Below are 22,500 nucleotides of genomic sequence, written 5' to 3'. Positions count from 1 at the left end.
ACATTACTACCCCAGAGTTAAAGCTCTCACCATGCTGTAGTTCTTCTGGAAGAGAGTCCCGTCACTGTGGAACATGTGGGAGAGAGCGCTCTTCCCCACTGCTGCATCTCCTGCACGCGCACACACACACACACACACACACACACACACACACACACACACACACACACACACACACACACACACACACACACACACACACACACACACACACACACACACACACACACACACACACACACACACACACACACACGTAAATATTGATATAAACATACATATGTTAAGTTAGAATGGGAAAAAACAACATAAACATAATAATTGAAATATATATTGATATTATAAATGTATTTGTCTTTATATTTGTCAAACTGGTTTATTAGATGATTATAACGTGACTAATACAGATGTAAAATATTTGATGATTATATTCTGCTATCATTACAGACTTGGCTTTACAATATTTTGTTATTTTTGTTCAGTAAAAATATGTTTTGATGGGTTTACTTTTTCTTCAAAATACTACTAACTGTGTGATAACTCCGTGTCTATTGCTAAATACACAACCACCACTCTCTCTCTCTCTCTCACACACACACACACACACACACACACACACACACACACACACACACACACACACACACACACACACGCGCGCAATCAGCAGTATGTGTCTTTTATCAAATAACTGTATCGTGATGTGTTTGCGATGCTAATGAATATAAGAGAGACTTCAAACTGTTGCTATGAACAAACTGAATCTGATTAACCCTTAAGAAATGTCAATAGATGCATGTTGTGTATGTTTGTGTATGTATTAGCCAGAAAACAATGTATTTATCTCACATTTAACGGGTCAGCAAGGCGTCTGTTAGCTCAATGCTAGCCCTGTTATCGTTAGCAGAGGGCTAAACTGAACTTTAAAAACCTTACCGACAAGCAGACATTTCGCCCTGAGCTTCACCATCACTGCAGACACCTTCCGATCAGGTTACAATAACTAGTTAGTGGCATTAAAGCCGCTAAATTAGCTCTTCTTTTTCGTTTTTAGCCGCCTGCTGTCAATGTAAATAGCTTCTTCTAACGCTGTCTCTTAGCAACCAGCAGCACAGACGTTTCATTGGTCCAGGCAGCGAGCAGAGCGTGGCTGGCGTTGGCTTTGATTGGCTGTCTGTGATGACGTAATAAGAGTATGTGTTTGAGGGTATTTCCCCCCTGAGAAAGTCTTTCAGGCAAGCTTAAAGGTGGGGTAGGTCATTTTGGAGAAACCAGTGTTGCGTTCCGATAATCCAAAAATCAGCTCCTAAATTCTAACCCTATCTCCTATTCCTTGACCTCTGAGTGAAACGTCACGGGTTTAAGGGATAGTGGATAGGAAAATTCAAAAGGACTTAGGAGAAGAGACCGCGGTACTTTAGAGAATCCAATGCACTTTCATTATCCGACGTGTCTGCTGCTGTGGGGAAACTATGGAAACAACAGTTTTCTATAGCGGACTACAACATGGATGTATGATAAGAAGGAGGGACTACTGTAAACTCATCTCGAGACTCTGCACCGTGCTCTGATGCTGTTGTTTTATGCTTTATGAATCTGGACAACAGAGAAACATATTCTTCATGACCAAAGTTGGAATTGAAATAAAAAAGGAAAGTGAAACTTATGCTCGTCACCCTCTCCCTCCGGTCAACATTAATACAAATGATCCCAATACGTATGATTGTATGAACTATGAAAAGATCTTAAAATCAATACAAATGTATTTATTATAAACGTTAGTCCTTAACATCTATCACTGGACTAGCAGCAGCAGCAGCATGATGATGATGTTAAATGTGTTGTTTTAGGAACATCCATTGTAAATAAATGGAATTCAATAAACATTGAATAGCATGTCATGCAGTGTGTCTGTGCCTTTTCCTCCATGTTGTGCTGAAATATAATCTTCCCCATGGTTTGCTGTGCTGCCTGGGGATGCTCCAATCGCTCAGAGAAAGGAGTATGAATGTACGGCTTCCCCACTGACACAGAGAGGAGGAAAGAATGGCTGGCTCAAGTCAGCAGGAGCAATTTAACAATCACAAAAGACAACAACAGCAACACAATATGTGAGGTAATCATATTTTTCACAAAACGAAGACCACACCATTGGGAAGCTTAACGTCTGTTTAATCAAAATAAGGAACTGGGAGAGGCTTGCAAAACTCTGGGAGGTGAGACTCAGGCTCAGGGTGAGGGTCTCATTGCAGGTCTTAAGGCTCCATTGAATCCCCTTGGGGTTCTTGTGCTGAGAGAGGGAGACAGGAGAAAGGGTTAGATACATCTAGCAACCTATAGGATGGGACATTGCTGACCTATTTTAAACTTACCTCGTGTTTTCACTCTCACTTAAGTGCCTCTCCCTTTGCCATCAATCCAAAATCAACTGAGCTGCAACATAATACAGACAGGTAATAATTAACAGAATCACAAGGACATTATATGGCTCTGCTAAAAACACTCACTCATAAGTTACGTTTTTGTTTACTGTTTGGAAGTCTCAAATATGCACTCTAAATCCATATCAATAGCGATGTATCACACAAATAGCTCTCTTCCTTATTATTGTGTAACGTTAACTATATTATACTAGCTTGAACTCCAAAATGGATATCCTCATTTCACCACCTCCACCCACTACAATCAAACGCCCCAATGTTATATTTAACTAATATTTAACTCCCTCCACCCCGGATAAAAGCACGTTAAGAAGCCCCTTTTCTCTTATTCCACAACGTTGGGCGAAATAACATCAGGAGAACGGGTTGATAGGCTGTTCATGGTTAACGTGTGTTGCTAACTTTATCCGGTATCCTAGCCTAATCTGTTATCTTTAAACGTTCCCTAAATCTATTTATTATGCTGCAACTCTACTGCGCTGCTAGCCGCAGATCGTGGAGCCTATCAATAATTCCCCGGAAGTCGGCAAGCTAACTTCCGGGGAACTATTGAGAGGCTCCACGATCTGCGTAATGGGCCACTGAGAGGAGAGGGGAGATAATTAGGGAGGGACATTACTAAGATTATAACCATCAAATCTCACCATCGATCCCAAATAAATTGATGGGCGGTAGAAGAATAAATACAAAAAACATGAACATTAAGTTTATTTATTTATTTGTATTATAGATACTATTTTGTATGTTCTTTCACAGTATGACTATGTATGTCATTGAGTATAGTATTCCTGTCATGCTATGTTTTTTCTTTGTTATCTCTTGTTGGCTGTTCTGTTTGTCTTCTATGTTGAAAAAGGGAAGCATGATTTCCACCCCAAAGAAGTCTGTACTATTGCTTACACTTGTACATTTCTTCTCAATACAAATATTTGAAACAAAAAACATTAACATGTTACATTTGAGGGCTCCTTTTCTGAGGGTTCAAGCTGGAACCACGTGCTTTATCTGCTTTGAGTTCATTTATGAAAAGTGCTGGAGCTTGACTACATAGCATTTGTACAGCCTGATCTACATAGTGAACTCAATATGAAGTTACATTTAAATTTAAATAAAGGTTAAATAAAAAATAAAATAAAACTTCTAAACAATGAACACCTGCAACTTGGAAGAAATAAAGTTGGGTTTTATGCGTTCTAATATTGCAATGCAAACCCATGATGTAATCAGTCATTCAGAATAATTGAGTCATTGAATGCTCATTTCAGTAGATTTAATCAAACAAAGCATAAACATATTGGACATGGCCTCAAGACTGTAACCACATCACATTCTGTTGAAATAGTCAATTACTAGCCATATCTTACACATTGCTGTTTTGAATCATTAATGTGGGGATGACAGTTGAACTGGACGATGTAACATTTATGCCATCTGCTGGAAAGAAGACGTATCGCTCTGTTGGCGTCATATAGACAACAAAAACAGAGTGAATCTCTCATTTCATCAACAATCTTTGAGTACAGACACCGTCCTGCAGAGAGCACACAGCCCAACAGCACGTCTTTGGTCTAGTATCACTTTAAAAACGTTTGCATTAAGATACTAAGACTAGTTGGTCCCTTGTATCGGTCAGTCCACCTTAAATGAGCAGCCGGTTCAACATGAAAACATTCCCAGTTAAACATGTAAAAACAAATCGCTCAATGAAAAGATAAAACACTGCATTTAATTTACGTTTGAATAATAGATGAGAGTAAAATCTACGTCACTTTACAGCCCCGCCCACTTCTGGGGAAACCAACGCTGTCATTTGAATGGCGATCAAGCCTGAAGCCACAGAGATCTTCTTTTACTGTCCTTTCTTCTTAGAGGAAGTTCAGAAACACGTAACTCTGGATTTGTTTTAATGTTTGAGGTGCAATAAACGACACGGCAGCTTTTTGGGATGTTAAAACTATTATTTTCTGCCTCGCTCATGAGAGTAAGAGCTGGAGAAATGACAGCCTCGTCTACTGATTTCAATTTAACCATATATCGAGCCTGATTGTCGATTTAAAATGTGTGCTCTAAAATGATATTTATAAATGACTATTCTCATTATTATAAGCAAGACAATAAATGGCAAAGATTTGTAGAAAATAAACGCATTTAAGATACGTTCATAACAAATGTAACGTGGGAGAAAATACGTTTCCAGCTAAACGTAATTGAGAATGCAGTTTAGTTCTGTGGGAACGTAATCTTTAGGAGACAGGGTTGCAATCATAGATATATATAAACACTAGATGACTCACCCGCGCTGCTGACCAATGGAGACCGACGTTGCCACATGGCGGCCATCTTGCCACAGGCAGCTCGCTCATTCATAACATTATGTCCATGGTGCACTATTGAAATAACCGTATATTGCTCAATTTTCAACCAATTTTCAAATGGTTTGCTTTGTTATAAACATCAAAGATGTAGTTATGATACTGCCTACTTATAATTATAATCATTAACCTTTTTTTTTCAAGATGTCTTGTTGTCTCCTGTATCATAGCCATGCTAATAACGTTTATAATAAACCAAATTGTTTGTAAATCAGTCAAGATTTCAGCGAGTTAAGAGTATTTTTGTGCAGATCCCTCACCTTACAACAGCTGTAGCAGTAGCTGTTGACTGTGGCAAGATGGCCGCCGGTGAGCTACGCTGGCGACTCCCGCTTCAGCCATGTTTATATATATATATATATATATCTATGGTTGCAATGGGAATGGTTAGCGTATCATATGCAAAATCGGACTTCTGCGTATTTATTGCAAGCATTTCCAATGTGTAAAGTCGTGTCATTTGTACGCAGACTGAAGAGCTTGGGTTGGTATCAGTATAGTGTCTCTACAACTAAACCTCAGTATGTCCACTAGAGGGCGAGCTTTCATGCCTCAGCATTGCATGTAATGTATTACGAGACAGATTTAATATTCTTATTCTAACGTTACTAAATCACTTTCAGGTGTATTTTTCTCAAAGGTTTAAGATATAAATAAAAACAATTTTTTAAATCGCATTTATTATTTAAATCAATAATAGATGAACAATAAACTTACAAGGAAATAATTACAAGACAATAGACATTTTTGTTCAGCTTTATTGGACAATTTGAAAAAGGCAAATCAGGAAAAGGCACATCACAACAGTCTGCAGTAAATTAACTTAAACTGAAGGCTTTATTTACACACAAAAACGATTTAATAAATAAATAAAAGAAGACACGTGTCAATCAGGAATTAAGGTGTGTAGAAATTAGTAAAATCTTAAATACTTTTACAACATATAATAGTTTAGCTCTACTTTGTGTCCGCAGCCTCTGGAATAATACAAAAAACTAACATGGGACAAAATGTGAAAGCGCGTGACAATCCTGTGAGCAAAAGCGCGCTCCCGTTATACAACGTGCGCGTCCACGCTGTGCAAGAACAAGAGAGAGAGAGAGAGAGAGAGAGAGAGAGAGAGAGAGAGAGAGAGAGAGAGAGAGAGAGAGAGAGAGAGAGAGAGAGAGAGAGAGAGAGAGAGAGAGAGAGAGAGAGAGAGAGAGCATCATCAAAACACTGACACACAGCTTTTCTCTGCACGGATATCTCCAGACCAGAGGAGGGTATTTAGAGGTTAAATAATACATTAAAAAACATTTGAGAAAAAATTAAAAGCAGCTTCACATCCTCCCGGATCTCCAGCTGTTTTCGCACGGAGCTCTACGCACATTCAGCGGGGAGGGGAGGTAGAGGAGGCCGAAAGAGGAGCACCATGGAGGGGATGCAGGCGTACGGAGCGGGGAAAGCTGGAGGAGCCTTCGACCCGGTCACCTTCTTCCAGCAGCCGCAGACCATCCTCCGCATCGTGTCCTGGGTGAGAAACACGGAGGAAGGAGAATAATAATAATAACAGGAGGGAGGAGAAGCGGGGGGCTAATCACCTGCAGAGGCCAATTAGACATAGGCTTATTTTATAGAAATGGGTTTTATTTACCTTTGTTTTGATGTTTATGCCTAAAAGGGCCCAGATTGGCTTCATATCAGTGAGGAATATTAAGATTTAAAATGAGTGTGTGGTGATTATCTGCAGAGGCCACTTAGAAACAGGCTTATATTATATAGGTGCAGGTTCCAGATGGGTTTGATGCCTGGTTTATGGCTTAATGGGTCCACATTGGCTTCATATCAGTGGGGAATAATACCATTTAAAAAGAGCTTGTTGGTTCTTACTTACAGATGTGTTAAGTATACATGCAATATGTCAACGTGTCTAGAGACAGTAGGCTTATTTTATAGATTTCAAATGGGTTTGATGTACCTTGTTTCTATTTGTTTATGGTTGAAAGGGCCCAGCTTGGCTTCATATCAGTGAGGAATAATGCGTGTTGAAATGAGTTTGTTGGTTCTTACTTACAGATACATTGCTTTATAGTCTGGCTGCAGAGGCCAATTAGAAATAGGCTTATTGTATAGGTGCATGTTTAAAATGAGTTGTATTTGTATATGGTTTAAAGGGCCCAGATTGGCTTCATATCAGTGGGAACTAATACCATTTAAAAGGAGTTTGTTGGTTCTTACTTAAAGATCAATAGAGAATCAGAATCAGGTTTATTACACGTACGAGGAATTTGACTCGATTGTCATGGTGCATACATACAAATCAAACAAAGAAACACAGATAGAGAACTAGAAAAATATAACAAATAATAATAAAAATAGCTCTATAGTCTATCAATGCCTTTATATGTTATACTGCCTATACTGTAAGGGGCTTTAAATTACCTTATTATTGATCCTTTTAAAAGAGCCCAGACATGTGGTATAATAGGATATAATATATATTTTGTATTGTGTTATTCTTATAAAAGTGTCCTGGGTGAGTCAGGAACATGGAGGAAGGAGAAGTGTGGGGCTAATCAGCTGCAGCGGCCAATTAGAAACAGGCTTATTACATAGGTTCCAAATGGGTTTTATACACCTTGTTGTGATTTGTTTATTGTTTAAAGGGCCCAGCTGGGCTTCATATCAGTGGGAAACAAATACCATATAAAAGGAGTTTGTTGGTTCTGACTTACAGATAAATAGATTTATAGTCTAGTATTGCCTTGTTATGTTAAGTATATATGCATATACTGTAAGTGGCTTTAAATGACCTTCTTGTTGTTCCTTTGAAAAGGGAACAGACGTGGAGAGATATGTAGGATAGATGTTTCTTCTGTACAACATCACTTAAGATAAGAGGTTGTTTGTGCTCTAGATAAATATCCCTTTATCCTGTGCATAATAATAAAAGAGAGCAAACATATGTATACAATACGATTAAAATATGTATTTATTTACTAGTTTTTTCCTCTGGTTTCAATTAATGGGAATCAGAATACTTTATTTATCTCCAATTGGGTTTTGTGACAAAATAGTTATTTAAAAAATAAGTTGTGCAAGAAATAGATCAAACTGAATCTAATACATATTTTTAAGTAGGGGTGAGTTGCCCTAATGTGGGACAGTCTGGGACACTCCCTAATCTGGGACAGTCTGGGACACTCCCTAATGTGGGACAGTCTGGGACACTCCCTAATGTGGGACAGTCTGGGACACTCACTAATGTAGGACAGTCTGGGACACTCCCTGATGTAGGACAGTCTGGAACACTCCCTAATGTGGGACAGTCTGGGACACTCCCTGATGTAGGACAGTCTGGGACACTCCCTAATGTGGGACAGTCTGGGACACTCCCTAATGTGGGACAGTCTGGGACACTCACTAATGTAGGACAGTCTGGGACACTCCCTGATGTAGGACAGTCTGGGACACTCCCTAATGTGGGACAGCCTGGGACACTCCCTAATGTGGGACAGTCTGGAACACTCCCTAATGTGGGACAGTCTGGGACACTCCCTAATGCAGGACAGTCTGGGGCATTCCCTAATGTGGGACAGTCTGGGGCATTCCCTAATGTGGGACAGTCTGGGACACTCCCTAATGTGGGACAGTCTGGGACACTCCCTAATGCAGGACAGTCTGGGGCATTCCCTAATGTGGGACAGTCTGGGGCATTCCCTAATGTGGGACAGTCTGGGACACTCCCTAATGTAGGACAGTCTGGGACACTCCCTACAGTCTGGAACACTCCCTAATGTGGGACAGTCTGGGACACTCCCTAATGTGGGACAGTCTAGGGCATTCCCTAATGTGGGACAGTCTGGGACACTCCCTAATGTGGGACAGTCTGGGACACTCCATAATGTGGGACAGTCTGGGACACTCCCTAATGTAGGACAGTCTGGGGGCACTCCCTAATGTGGGACAGTCTGGGACACTCCCTAATGTGGGACAGTCTGGGACACTCCCTAATGTTGGACAGTCTGGGACACTCCATAATGTGGGACAGTTGGGACACTCCCTAATGTTGGACAGTCTGGGACACTCCCTAATGTGGACAGTCTGGGACACTCCCTAATGTGGGAAAGTCTGGGACACTCCCTAATGTGGACATTCTGGGAAACTCCCTAATGTGGGAAAGTCTGGGACACTCCCTAATGTGGGATAGTCTGGGACACTCCCTAATGTAGGACAGTCTGGGACACTCCCTAATGTGGGACAGTCTGGAACACTCCCTAATGTGGGACAGTCTGACACTTGCTAATGTGGGACAGTCTGGGACACTCCCTAATGTAGGACAGTCTGGGACACTCCCTAATGTAGGACAGTCTGGGACAATCCCTAATGGGGGAGAGTCTGGGACACTCCCTAATGTGGGACAGTCTGGGACACTCCCTAATGTGGGACAGTCTGACACTTGCTAATGTGGGACAGTCTGGGACACTCCCTAATGTGGGACAGTCTGACACTTGCTAATGTAGGACAGTCTGGGACACTCCCTAATGTGGGACAGTCTGGAACACTCCCTAATGTGGGACAGTCTGACACTTGCTAATGTAGGACAGTCTGGGACACTCCCTAATGTGGGACAGTCTGGAACACTCCCTAATGTGGGACAGTCTGACACTTGCTAATGTGGGACAGTCTGGGACACTCCCTAATGTAGGACAGTCTGGGACACTCCCTAATGTAGGACAGTCTGGGACAATCCCTAATGGGGGAGAGTCTGGGACACTCCCTAATGTGGGACAGTCTGGGACACTCCCTAATGTAGGACAGTCTGGGACACTCCCTAATGTGGGACAGTCTGGAACACTCCCTAATGTGGGACAGTCTGGGACACTCCCTAATGTTGGACAGTCTGGGACACTCCCTAATGTGGGACAGTCTGGGACACTCCCTAATGCGGGACAGTCTGGGACAATCCCTAATATGGGACAGTCTGGGACACTCCCTAATGTGGGACAGTCTGGGACACTCCCTAATGGGGGACAGTCTGGGACACTCCCTAATGTGGGACAGTCTGGGACACTCCCTAATGTAGGACAGTCTGGGACACTCCCTAATGGGGGACAGTCTGGGAAACTCCCTAATGTAGGACAGTCTGGGACACTCCCTAATGTGGGACAGTCTGGGACACTCCCTAATGTGGGACAGTCTGGGACACTCCCTAATGGGGGACAGTCTGGGACACTCCCTAATGTGGGACAGTCTGGGACACTCCCTAATGTGGGACACTTAAGCTCCAGACGGTGTAGGTCTTCCTCAAAACAAATGAGAGTCAATGAAACGATTGGTTAACACAAGCTGTGATGTCATTTAATCAAAATCACATGACTTCTCCAATGTCCAATCACAGATGAGGGGGGTGGAGCCACCTTCAGAGAAGTGTCCCACATTAGGGCAACTCACCCTAAATGTCAAATGAAAATGACATTAAAATAGATTTAAAGTAGAGATTTGCACATTTATTTTACATAATCTACATTATTACAATATATATAATGTAATAAGTTATTAGTGCTGAATTGCACACTTTGAAAAGGTTTGGCTGCTGATGGTGAAATGCATCTTAGTCCCAGCATTATGAACTACGCTTTTTGACTTGTGTATGATAGTGTGTGATACAGAAGCACATAGAAAGAGAGATATACCAAACGGAAATATGCAATTTGAATAGTGTTTTCAAATCTCTGCCATTCCTTTCACCTGACAACCCGCTTAAAGTTGCATTCCTCGATACATAATGAATATAGAAGTGAGATTATGTGTGCAGGATGATGACGTTCTGCGTACTAGAAATGTTTAGACGTCACACTGGCTCTCTATAGTCGTAGCAAATCTGTAAAAATAAACAATCTTGATTTTTTAATTGGGATTAGAACAAGATACGTTAGCTCTCTCTGGAAGTTGTGTTTATTTACCTTAGCTGTTATTTGTGAAATGCACACAGAGAATCCTGCAAAGCCGAGCATACTGTTCTCTTAGTGTAAAGAGTTACACATATGAAAGGAGAGGACATCTTTCACAGTAGAAAGTCACATGTACTTCTCACTTTTAGTGTTGTGTACGTATGCTTTAATAATGCCAAGAGCCCTTCTTCAAGCTCGCTGCATGAATAGAAGTGCTGGGTGTTTCAAACATGAACTCACTAATCCGTGCTTTAACAATGCTTCCTTAGTCTCGAGTTAGGAACACGACCAACATATGTGTTTTGGAGGAAATAGGAAGAAAATAAACTCGCTTTTGGAAAGTTTGACTTACTTAAAATCATATATTGGTTCTATTTCTGTCTATGCTCTATGTGTGACTGATAGTACACTTGACGTCCAGATACCATGGAGTGGATTTAAACATGTTATAAGTGTAGACATTTTTTCTAAATGTGAGATTAGCATTTGGATCTGCATGTGAAGGAGAGTCATGTGTTTATCAGATGAACCGTGAAGGAGGTCCGGTTGGAGCTTAAAGAGTCAGGAGGTCAGGACTCTACAAACGGATATATAAGACTCAATGTGAGGAACTTGTGTTTTAGTTGGCTTTATTTTTACTTTAAAGAGTCCTCTCCTGCTGATGTTCAGGTGTATATCAGTATGTAGTGTCTCTACTTTAAAGAGTGCTCTCCTGCTGATGATCAGGTGTATATCAGTATGTAGTGTCTCTACTTTAAAGAGTCCTCTCCTGCTGATGATCAGGTGTATATCAGTATGTAGTGTCTCTACTTTAAAGAGTCCTCTCCTGCTGATGTTCAGGTGTATATCAGTATGTAGTGTCTCTACTTTAAAGAGTCCTCTCCTGCTGATGTTCAGGTGTATATCAGTATGTAGTGTCTCTACTTTAAAGAGTCCTCTCCTGCTGATGTTCAGGTGTATATCAGTATGTAGTGTCTCTACTTTAAAGAGTCCTCTCCTGCTAAAGTTCAGGTGTATATCAGTATATAGTGTCTCTACTTTAAAGAGTCCTCTCCTGCTGATGTTCAGGTGTATATCAGTATGTAGTGTCTCTACTTTAAAGAGTCCTCTCCTGCTGATGTTCAGGTGTATATCAGTATGTAGTGACTCTACTTTAAAGAGTCTTCTCCTGCTGATGTTCAGGTGTATATCAGTATGTAGTGACTCTACTTTAAAGAGTCCTCTCCTGCTGATGTTCAGGTGTATATCAGTATGTAGTGTCTCTACTTTAAAGAGTCCTCTCCTGCTGATGTTCAGGTGTATATCAGTATGTAGTGTCTCTACTTTAAAGAGTCCTCTCCTGCTGATGTTCAGGTGTATATCAGTATGTAGTGTCTCTACTTTAAAGAGTCCTCTCCTACTGATGTTCAGGTGTATATCAGTATGTAGTGTCTCTACTTTAAAGAGTCCTCTCCTGCTGATGTTCAGGTGTATATCAGTATGTAGTGTCTCTACTTTAAAGAGTCCTCTCCTGCTGATGTTCAGGTGTATATCAGTATGTAGTATCTCTACTTTAAAGAGTCCTCTCCTGCTGATGCTCAGGTGTATATCAGTATGTAGTGTCTCTACTTTAAAGAGTCCTCTCCGGCTGATGTTCAGGGACTCCGATTGTCCAATTTGAGACTCTTTACTTGAAAATACCTCGATTTGTTTGTTATTTAAAAAAGGGTGCTATTCGAAGCACTAGTTTGTCAAAAAAAGTATATATGGAATGAATTTCCACTACAGAAAAACCACATCCTTTCACGCCTGTATTTTAGACTTTTAACCAAAATAGTTACAAACACTACCGACAAGAGAACAGGAAGTCAGAAATGCTGACTCATTCCAGGTTTACTACGACTCATCCCTGCACCTCTCTACTCTCTGCCCCTCTAGTAAATGTTGATAAGAAGTCTCTGATCTCAGGTGTGTCCTGACGTTTTGTTCCTGATGCTCCGCTCCCTCAGCGTCACCCGAGTAGCAACACGTCGCCATAGTAACAGCCACAGAGAGTGTGTGTGTGTGTGTGTGTGTGTGTGTGTGTGTGGGTGGGTGTGTGTGTGTGTGTGTGTGTGTGTGTGTGTGTGTGTGTGTGTGTGTGTGTGTGTGTGTGTGTGTGTGTGTGTGTGTGTGTGTGTGTGTGTGTGTGTGTGTGTGTGTGTACATGCATGCGTGTGATGCTGGAAACTATCACTTTCAACATTTAGTGATGATGGTTGTCAAATAGAGGAGGTGACGGGTGGGAAGGGAGATATTTGCATGTATTAAATGTAAATATTATCAGATGTATCCTGCACGCAAATCACTAATTTGACTATATTATAAATATATATATTTCTCTGTTTCTGTCACACTGCGGTGATCAGGAATTAACTCAACATTGTTTACCTTGTGAAGAAAACAGTTTAAAATATAAAAACACAAGAAGTTAAAGTCAGAACTTGCAAGAGAATTAATAAAAATATGTGAAAACACAAATAGTTAAAGTACACATTATACTTCAATATATATATCATGTATAATACAATACATAATAATAATAATATATTATGATGTTTAGGTCGCATACATGTTCAAATGCATAGTAAAAACACAGTGTGTATATAGTAAGCATAATAGTCTAATAGTTTCTAATCGAAAACATTAAATCATTTCATTTATTTATTGAATTAAACATGGTTCCCTTTGATCCTTGACATCCTTGGAAGTTTGTGAATGTTAGGGAGGAAATAATGGTCTTAAAAACATGAAAATAAGTGGTTTGAAAATCTTAATTTTCTATTTTATACTCTATGAGTGTCTGTAAATCAAACAATAACCTTTCTCAGTGTCAGTGCTTGAATTGGGCCGGTACTCACCGGTACGCAGTACCGGCACTTCTGATTTTTACCGATGTAGTACCGGCACTTCTTACTGAGTACCGGCAAGGTGCCGGTACTCAGTAAAATGCCGGTACTCAGCCGCCGGCAATATACGTATATATTGTAAACGCAACGCAGCGCAAATGTGGGTCTGACTCTGCCTCACAGAGGGTGACTGGCTGTCTACATGACGTGGCCTGCCGACATTGCCACTTTCATACAGATCATACTAATGCCCTCCATTGGTCTCTGTGTGTCATTCAAGCTCGGGAGGGTGTGTGTTGGTGTATGTGTGGCGCGAGCGAGCGAGAAAGCGCGCGCACCGGTTACGTGTATTGTTGTTAGCATCTGGTGCTAGCTAGCTGCGCTAACGGATATACGGAACTGTTTCAACAACAAGGTGGAGGGAAAGTCCTTTGCTGTCAGACTGAGAGGCTGATAACTACAGCTCTGGTGAGGTAAATTACTCTCTGAGTCTTTAGATAGTTAACTTAGTTTAAGTTATCTCAGTGGGTCTCAAACGGTTCGGTCACCATTTATGTAAACACATATTTCCATTTGAGGGGGTAGTGATTAGTAAAATATGCATGAATAATACAAACAAAATGTTAACTAGGTGAAAAAAGGTAAGATAAACTTGTTGAGAGCTAAAACTAGTCTTTGCTGTTGCCTCAAAGAGGAGCAGGGGGGAGAGGAGGGAGACAGGAGAGGCCGATTCAGGAGCCCAGACACACTCACAACTATAAATGAACCAAAAACAAATAAATAAACAAGTTTCAATGTTTTTTCATATTGGATATTGTATGTTATTGGTTATGGCCATGTACTTATGATTTTATGATTATTTAAATGTATACATTTTTGTTTCATATGGGTGTAGTCTCTTTATTTCCCCCTCAAAATGCACCAGATTGATGCATTTAAGTCCAACAATTAAAAAAAAATCTTACCGGGGGAACATGCCCCCGGACCCCCCTATAGGATTTGAGGCCTGGCTCCACTGTTCCCAAATAGATTTGCAATTTTTTTTAAATAGTAACCCATCTCCATATGTTTCTTTTGGGGTAGTAGATTTAAACTAAAGGGCTATCACTTTGTGCAGCAACGCTATTGACAAATAAATCCAGCAAAATGGCACAAAAAACTGGTAGTGGCCTCAGGGACGAGGAGTCATTTAACCAGCCAGTAGGAGTCAAGCTTTACTTTCTTTTATATCCATAAAGAAAAAGTAAATCTGTTTACAGTTGTTTCATTATGGATGTTGAGAGATATCCATATATCTCTTCATTTTGCTCTCAAAGTGCTCCAGATTGATGCATCTAACTTCAATATTTAAAAAAATGTTCCCGGGGGAGCATGCCCCCGGACCCCCTTAGACTAGAGGGTGTCAGGTCCACTCCCCACTTATAAAAATAGCACTTTACCTAACCCTCTAATCTCAGATGCACCCTGAGTCATTTTGTTTAAGTACAGTGAGCCTTTCTAAAATATACAGTAAAGAGACAAACCCACCAGCATTATAGGATATACTATGACTTTGAGCCAAATACTTGTTGCTGATTTAGAGTACTGGCACCTTTTTTATTCCAATTCAAGCACTGCTCAGTGTTGCTACGGTAACACACCTTGAACTTGAGGGAATAACGCCTGGAAAGTCCTTGAATGTAACCTTAAGAAGGCGTATGAACCCGGTTTGAAGTAGACGGGGTGAAGCTGAGTTTAGATCTCTTCGCTGCTGGTTCTGCTTTGATCTGCGTCTTTACTTCTGAAGTTTGGATGTTTGCCTCTTCCTGCTCTGAGCGTGGCTCGGCCGCCGCTGGAGGATCACAAAATCATTACGCACCTAAACACAGAGTTTAGCTAGTTAAGCCTCAGTGTGTGTGTGTGTGTGTGTGTGTGTGTGTGTGTGTGTGTGTGTGTGTGTGTGTGTGTGTGTGTGTGTGTGTGTGTGTGTGTGTGTGTGTGTGGGTGTGTGTGTGTGTGTGTGTGTGTGTGTGTGTGTGTGTGTGTGTGTGTGTGTGTGTGTGTGTGTGTGTGTGTGTGTGTGTGTGTGTGTGTGTGTGTGTGTGTGTGTGTGTGTGTGTGTGTGTGTGTGTGTGTGTGTGTGAGTGAGGATTTCTTTGAAAGAGTAAAGGGGAAAAAGGGAATATTTACTCACTTTTTTCCCAACTGTGTGCGTCACTCTTTAGTGTCCCCTGGTCTCCAGCTGTGTGCGTCACTCTTTAGTGTCCCCTGGTCTCCCAGCTGTGTGCGTCACTCTTTGGCGTCCCCTGGTCTCCCAGCTGTGTGCGTCACTCTTTAGTGTCCCCTGGTCTCTCAGCTGTGTGCGTCACTCTTTAGCGTCCCCTGGTCTCCAGCTGTGTGCGTCACTCTTTAGTGTCCCCTGGTCTCCCAGCTGTGTGCGTCACTCTTTAGTGTCCCCTGGTCTCCCAGCTGTGTGCGTCACTCTTTAGTGTCCCCTGGTCTCCCAGTTGTGTGCGTCACTCTTTAGTGTCCCCTGGTCTCCAGCTGTGTGCGTCACTCTTTAGCGTCCCCTGGTCTCCCAGCTGTGTGCGTCACTCTTTAGTGTCCCCGGGTCTTCCAGCTGTGTGCGTCACTCTTTAGTGTCCCCTGGTCTCCCAGTTGTGTGCGTCACTCTTTAGTGTCCCCTGGTCTCTCAGCTGTGTGCGTCACTTCAAGATCTTATTTACAGGTGGATTTACTAAAACCCAACTTTTATTCCATATTTAGTTTTGAAATGCTCGTACGAAAGGAAGCTAAACTGGTTAAATATGGCTCTGATGATGAGGCACATTTCAGAGGTCAGGTGATTTAGTAATTGGTGAGTAACTATTTGAAATCTGCAGCACATTCTGTCAGCTCCATGCAAACACACACACACACACACACACACACACACACACACACACACACACACACACACACACACACACACACACACACACTTAATGTCTACATGTCAGAAGTCAGACTCAGTTTAAAGCCGTTTTAAATGCATGTTTGCCTTCTATAAAGTTCTCTAAGTGCTCGCAGTGGTCTTGTTGTGAACACATATTGTATTATCTGCAGATTTGTGGAGGATTATACGAGCCTGTCTGTTCTTATATTTAGAAATGACCCTCACCCAGCTGTCTGTCAGGTTGGACTTAATATATCTTGGTATTTGGCGGGTTGGTGTTAGCTTGTCCAGAAGCTCTCCTGCTGTGTGATGGATGGACTGTATTTCCTTGTGGTACATCTTAATAGTCTTATTAACAAAAGGCGGGACCCCACTGTTATGTTGTGTTTAAATTGATGGGAAAGTTAATGAAGTTTGTTGTGTGTCTGCACTTTGTTCAGCTCTGTTTGCCTGATTAGAAGCAGTCAAATCTAATTTCGGCCATTGTATAATCAAGTTTTGGCTCTTTTGACTTCGCTAAGCATACATTTTCAGTTTCATTTCCCCAACATCACTGGAACATATAGGCTTCAACTAGTCGATGTGAATCTGTCAGTATCTTAAAGAGGCCTCATTCTTGTAGTGTGATCTATAGGTTTTGATAGCTTATGGCATGCAGAGTTTAAATTCTCTTACACACTCAACACTAACTTCCACTCGCACACAGAGTGAAAGGAGAGCGGAGTAACTCCATCTGATCGGCTTTATTTACGCTGATCCATTCAAATATGCCGAGTTCAGCCCAAATACCGATCCGTAGTGAGTGAAGTCTGCATAAACCTGATAATAAGCGCATTATCCTTTGTTATATCGACAGATTGACAGATGTTCAGGGCCCTTCAGTTTCCTCTGATTGATAACAACTTGTTGACGTACCGTGTGATCACGACCCACTTCCTGTGTCTGTAAAATAACCCTGAGTTTGGTTTGAACTCCAGCAAACATCCAGTTCATGTTTGTCAAAGTTGCATTATAAGCAGGGTTCTGTCTGCACTGGGTAACAGGTTTATATCGTACAGAGAGGCGAAGACACGCCCTTCTACTTCCGCCCCATGGGACGTTATTTCTGAAAAAGTATGTATTGAAGTGAATGGAGAGAGAAAGATTATCTCTCGATCCCGTTTGAATTGTGCCACGAATTACACATATGATGTTTGTCAATCTTAAAAAATCATTTCCAAGTAAAAAAAAGTCAAATTTTGTCGTAAAACTGTTGAAATATAAGACTATGAAAAATACGCAACTAAAGACTACAAATCCCAGAGTCCCGGTCCCGCATGCTGGCTCTCACGGAACCGACGAACTCCCCTTGTGTGTGTGCACAGCTCTCAACATGCCCAGACTTGGAGTGATTTTCACCTCTTTTAATACTTTTCACCTCGTTCTGAAAGAAAGAAGTGAAATGTGCCAACGTGACGGCCATCTTGGTGTGGTGCGAGATGGGAGACGTAGTTCATTGAGCGGTTTCACACAAACAAAGTGTTACTTCACAGTTTTGCCACACATTTTAATTTGTTTGACTTGCAAAATTATCTTTTAAATTGACAAACATCATATGTGGGATTCGTGGCACAATTCAAACGGGATCGAGAGATAATCTTTCTCTCTCCATCGACTTCAATACAAACTTTTTCTGAAATAAGGTCCCATGGAGGTCCACCAGAAGGGGAGGGACTTCGCCTCTCTATACACAAGATCAGAGACACAGTATCGCCCTCAGACTACACTGATATATTCATCTACAGGTATCAGCATTTTGTAAAGTTGCTCTGAACAAAGCCCAGAGAAAAGCAGCACCTCCTGTTCATCGAACCACTCGTTCAAAGCAGCGTGAGAGAGGGGAGATTCAAGACTTTTGAATGCTAATTGAAATGAAATCATGTCAAAGACAGAGACAGCTTTGTATGTACGGAGAATAATTATAGGATGGATGTCCGGTGGCAGGCTGACACTGAAACTGAGATTTCTGAGTTTCTTTTCCTGTCCTTGTGTCCGTAGAGGAAGTAAAGAAACCTCTGGAAGTATTCGTTGTTTGAGGTGCAACATATGACTCAGCAGCTTGAAGACGTGAAGACACTTTTATTCTCCGCTTCGCTTTTATGCAGTATTTTAACTGGAAAGTGGGCCAGAAGTGACGTGAGCGCCCTCACGCTATATGTTCTAGAAAAAACCCTGTATTTCTATAATTCAAGATGAACACTTTGATATTTTTGAACCAGGAGTTTCAATATTTTGATTTATAGCCCGTTAAAAATAAGCGATCAACATGTGTGCTGTTATAGTGGTCAAGGCCAAACAAACGTCATCGAGGCGTCCCTTCGACATTGCTTTCAATACATATTCTTCTTCGTTGACCACTGAGATGGATTACACAACTAAATTAAGTTATAACACTCATACCACATGAATGGAGACCAGTTGCATTGATGTTATTTGCAGTAAATGGGCTTTAACACACACGCTGGTATTAGTCCTTTAAGATGAACAAAGCATGCAGTGAAATGGCTTTCTTTAAGCTTTCATTTGAGGTAAAAACACACACAAGTAAACACACGCCCAGCAGTCCAGATTGCATTTCCTGATTCTGTTACGCTCTGCTTTATAAGATTGAGGGAACGTCTGCTTCCTTACTGCGAAGCAACCTCGTTTTTTATGGAATCATCCGATCACGTCGGCACTAATTGCCTCGCCAAATTCAAACAGCAGGGGATAAGAGAGCAGAGGAAAGAGAAATGGACGCGTTTTGAAATAGTGTTTCAGTGGGAAAAGGGAGTACACGTGAGTCCTGTGATCTCTGCTGTGGCTGCTGCAGTGGCTCTCCGTCAACTGTGCTTTGACAAGGTCTCTCTCAGACACACACACACACACACACACACACACACACACACACACACACACACACACACACACACACACTCCCATCTCATGAGCAGCTGCTGCCATGGTGACAGCAGCAATCAGGTGTCCCCACTCCAGACAATAAGCCCACACACTCTCAGTATGATCTCCTCAGCAGAGGTCTGGTGTTATTGAGGAGCAGGAAATGGGTCGGAAAAACCCCCCAAAAATGACTCATCAGTATTTTAGCGCTTCGTGTCTGGAAGTCAATGGTTTTCTGAATGTGTTTTTGGTTTGTTGGCTCTCATTTCACTCCGTTAGGGAAACTTAGTGAGAGAAATTGGCAATTCGACCAATGCCTGATACAAACCAGCTAACAGATGTCCCGCCTCTTGGCCTATCACCTTCAATGTGTTGGAGCGCTAGCCAATAGAAGCACACGTGTTCCCCAGTGATGTCACTATGTTCAGGAAGTAAAGTCCAATGGAGACTTTCTTTGGTTTAAAATGTGAAGGTGACTCATTAGAGTAGATGAGTGGATTACTAACACTACTTTTTCCATTGATGCTATTTCATTTATACTTCAATGTGAACACTGTGTTGAAGGCCAAAGTCAAAAATACCTCGAAAAAATGCAGCGCCATGGTCCCTCTTTGTGTGTGTGTGTGTGTGTGTGTGTGTGTGTGTGTGTGTGTGTGTGTGTGTGTGTGGGGTCCAGCTGGATTGTCCGTTCATCACGATGGATCCAAAAAAGCCAGAACAACAGCAGCAGCTTTAAATAAGCCAGACTGCACTCATGTGATTCAGGTGTGTGTAGTACAATGTTTGTGTAACCTCAACACTGCTCCACACAATCATGCAGTATACATATTTTTTATGGATGAAGTAAACTATCAGAATATGTATGCTGACAGGATGTCAGATTAATGTGTGTAGAGTTATTAAACCATGAGGAAATAAAAAAAACTATTTATTCTTGTTGAATTTTTCCGTTATTCCAAAAGAATTGCATTTTACGGCCAACAACGGCTGTGTGTTGAGGTGATGTTACTGTAAGTGTGTGTGTGTGTGAGTGAGTGCATGTGTGTGTGTGTGTGTGTGTGTGTGTGTGTGTGTGTGTGTGTGTGTGTGTGTGTGTGTGTGTGTGTGTGTGTGTGTGTGTGTGTGTGTGTGTGTGTGTGTGTGTGTGTGTGTGTGTGTGTGTGTGTGTGGGTGTGTGTGGATGGAGGACTACACAGTGAACTTAATCACAGATGGAGGAATAGCTAAGTGTGTGGGACAATAGTTTGTAAGTAAATACATAATTAATTATATTTTATTAAATGTTGCACGGCTCCCACTGATCCTTGAAATCCTTGAAAGTGACTCCATTTGAGATAATCAAAGCCTTGAGAGTTTTTAAACACAGACAAAAAAGAGCATTGGAACTACTTTTTAGTTCTTGAAAGATTAGTCTGCTTCTGTGGTTTTCATTATGAAAAATCTTACGTTTCATTACATTACATTTATGAGGATTTCACCTTGAAAGTCCTTGAATTTGAAAAGAAGGCGTGGGAACACTGATCAAACCAAACCGGGTGACACTGACTTAGAGTTGAGATTGCATCTTTGCTGGCCAGTGAGTTTCGGAAAAGGTAGATACAAGACACAAGAGATGTTGCATGCAAACACACACACACACACACACACACACACACACACACACACACACACACACACACACACACACACACACACACACACACACACACACACACATTTCCGATAATCAGCAAACTTAATATTCAATTTCGTAGCCAGCATCTGCTGGTCATAAGACTTGAACGCCTCGTGGTGCGTTCACAGTGCCGGCTTTCATCCCGTCAGCAGCCTTGTGATCACAGGGTGAGAAACCACCCCCCCCTCAACCCCCTCTCCCCCCCCCCCCCCCCCCCCCCCCCCACACCTGAAGGACCCTCAGCTAATAAGGAGTGGGGGGGAGGAGAGAGGGAGCTTCATCACATGGTACCTTTCATGGCTGCTAAGGGAGGAATGTCAGGAGCAGCGAGTTCAGAAGGAGAGAAACACAGGAACCCCCTCTGGAGGGAACAAAAGGGATTTAGTCTTTGCAGACCATTTACATGCACTAACACCGATAGCACACACTACAGGAGAGGGGACCCCACAGAAAGCAGAATAGGGCCTCTTTAAGTCTGATGATCTTGAGGTGAAATCACAGGTTGCACTCGGTAAAAATCTGTGAATTTGTATAAAAATTAGGGCTGTCAATTTAACGCCACTAATTATTTTAACGTGTGATTAACGCATGTGTATTTGTCCTCGGCCCGCCCCGTAGTTTCAGAGCCCAAAGGCTTGACGTTGTTGTTGTTAGTTGGATGGGGGGAGATTCTAGCGAGAGATATCGATACAAGAAAAGGTGTTTTAAACAGCAAGTCAAGCAAACAGCTGGCGCTCAGCCCCGCTCCTGCCGCTCGCTTGCCGCAGACCATGCTTGAAAGTTTTCCGGGGAGACGCCTGGACAACAACAGCGATAGCTAAATGGTGGCTACAGCTTAACACTGTGGAGGACGAGGGGCTGCGTTAGATCATTCGGATCGCATCCAACGTGTCCACTGCACATCACAGCGCATTATTCTGACCCACAGAGGGAACTTCAGTCTCATGCTTTGACTGTTATGAAGACAGAGGCGCGGCTTTTCACCGACAACTGTAAACCGGCTTGTCTGTTTGAGCAACTGGCTCAGAGAGAGAGAGAGAGAGAGAGAGAGAGAGAGAGAGAGAGAGAGAGAGAGAGAGAGAGAGAGAGAGCGAGAGAGGTTGTTGTGTTTAATATTCATTAGAATATTTGTCATTGTTCAAATGATGATAAACATTTGCAAAATCAAATTGTTCCACTCATATGTTGATAAGATCCCGAGTGGTGGTCGCGAGATGATTACAAAATAAAAATGGAAAATTAAAAAAAAAAAAATAATTAAAAAAAATTGATCAATTTTTTTTTTTATATATTTTTTTTAATTGTTATTAATAATAACGTTTGCATAGACATTTTCAGGGGCGGACTGGCCATCTGTATAATTTCCCCGCAACGAG

At 41.8% G+C, this 22,500-nt stretch overlaps 2 protein-coding genes across 5 annotated transcripts in view; one reads left to right on the top strand and one right to left on the bottom strand.

Annotated features, from left to right (window-relative positions):
• Positions 1 to 1,118, bottom strand: part of ift27 (intraflagellar transport 27 homolog (Chlamydomonas)) — a 21,824-nt gene extending 20,706 nt beyond the window's left edge. For 2 of the 3 annotated variants that reach the window (XM_079683356.1, XM_079683358.1), the window contains exons 1-2: positions 937 to 1,118; positions 31 to 110 (exon numbers count right to left, since the gene is read on the bottom strand). In XM_079683356.1, coding sequence (XP_079539482.1) covers positions 31 to 110; positions 937 to 970 — 114 coding nt within the window. In that variant the 5' untranslated portion in view covers positions 971 to 1,118. The remainder of the gene's footprint in view (positions 1 to 30; positions 111 to 936) is intronic. The other variant, XM_079683357.1, reaches the window with a different exon arrangement.
• A 4,884-nt stretch (positions 1,119 to 6,002) lies between these two features.
• syngr1b (synaptogyrin 1b) overlaps positions 6,003 to 22,500 on the top strand; it is a 35,531-nt gene continuing 19,033 nt past the window's right edge. For both annotated transcript variants that reach the window (XM_079653856.1, XM_079653857.1), the window contains exon 1: positions 6,003 to 6,329. In XM_079653856.1, the coding sequence (XP_079509982.1) occupies positions 6,228 to 6,329 (102 nt within the window). In that variant the 5' untranslated portion in view covers positions 6,003 to 6,227. The remainder of the gene's footprint in view (positions 6,330 to 22,500) is intronic.

Source organism: Notothenia rossii, assembly GCF_949606895.1.
Source record: "Notothenia rossii genome assembly, chromosome: 1".
Lineage (NCBI taxonomy): Eukaryota > Metazoa > Chordata > Actinopteri > Perciformes > Nototheniidae > Notothenia > Notothenia rossii.
This window is presented reverse-complemented; position numbering and strand designations above follow the sequence as displayed.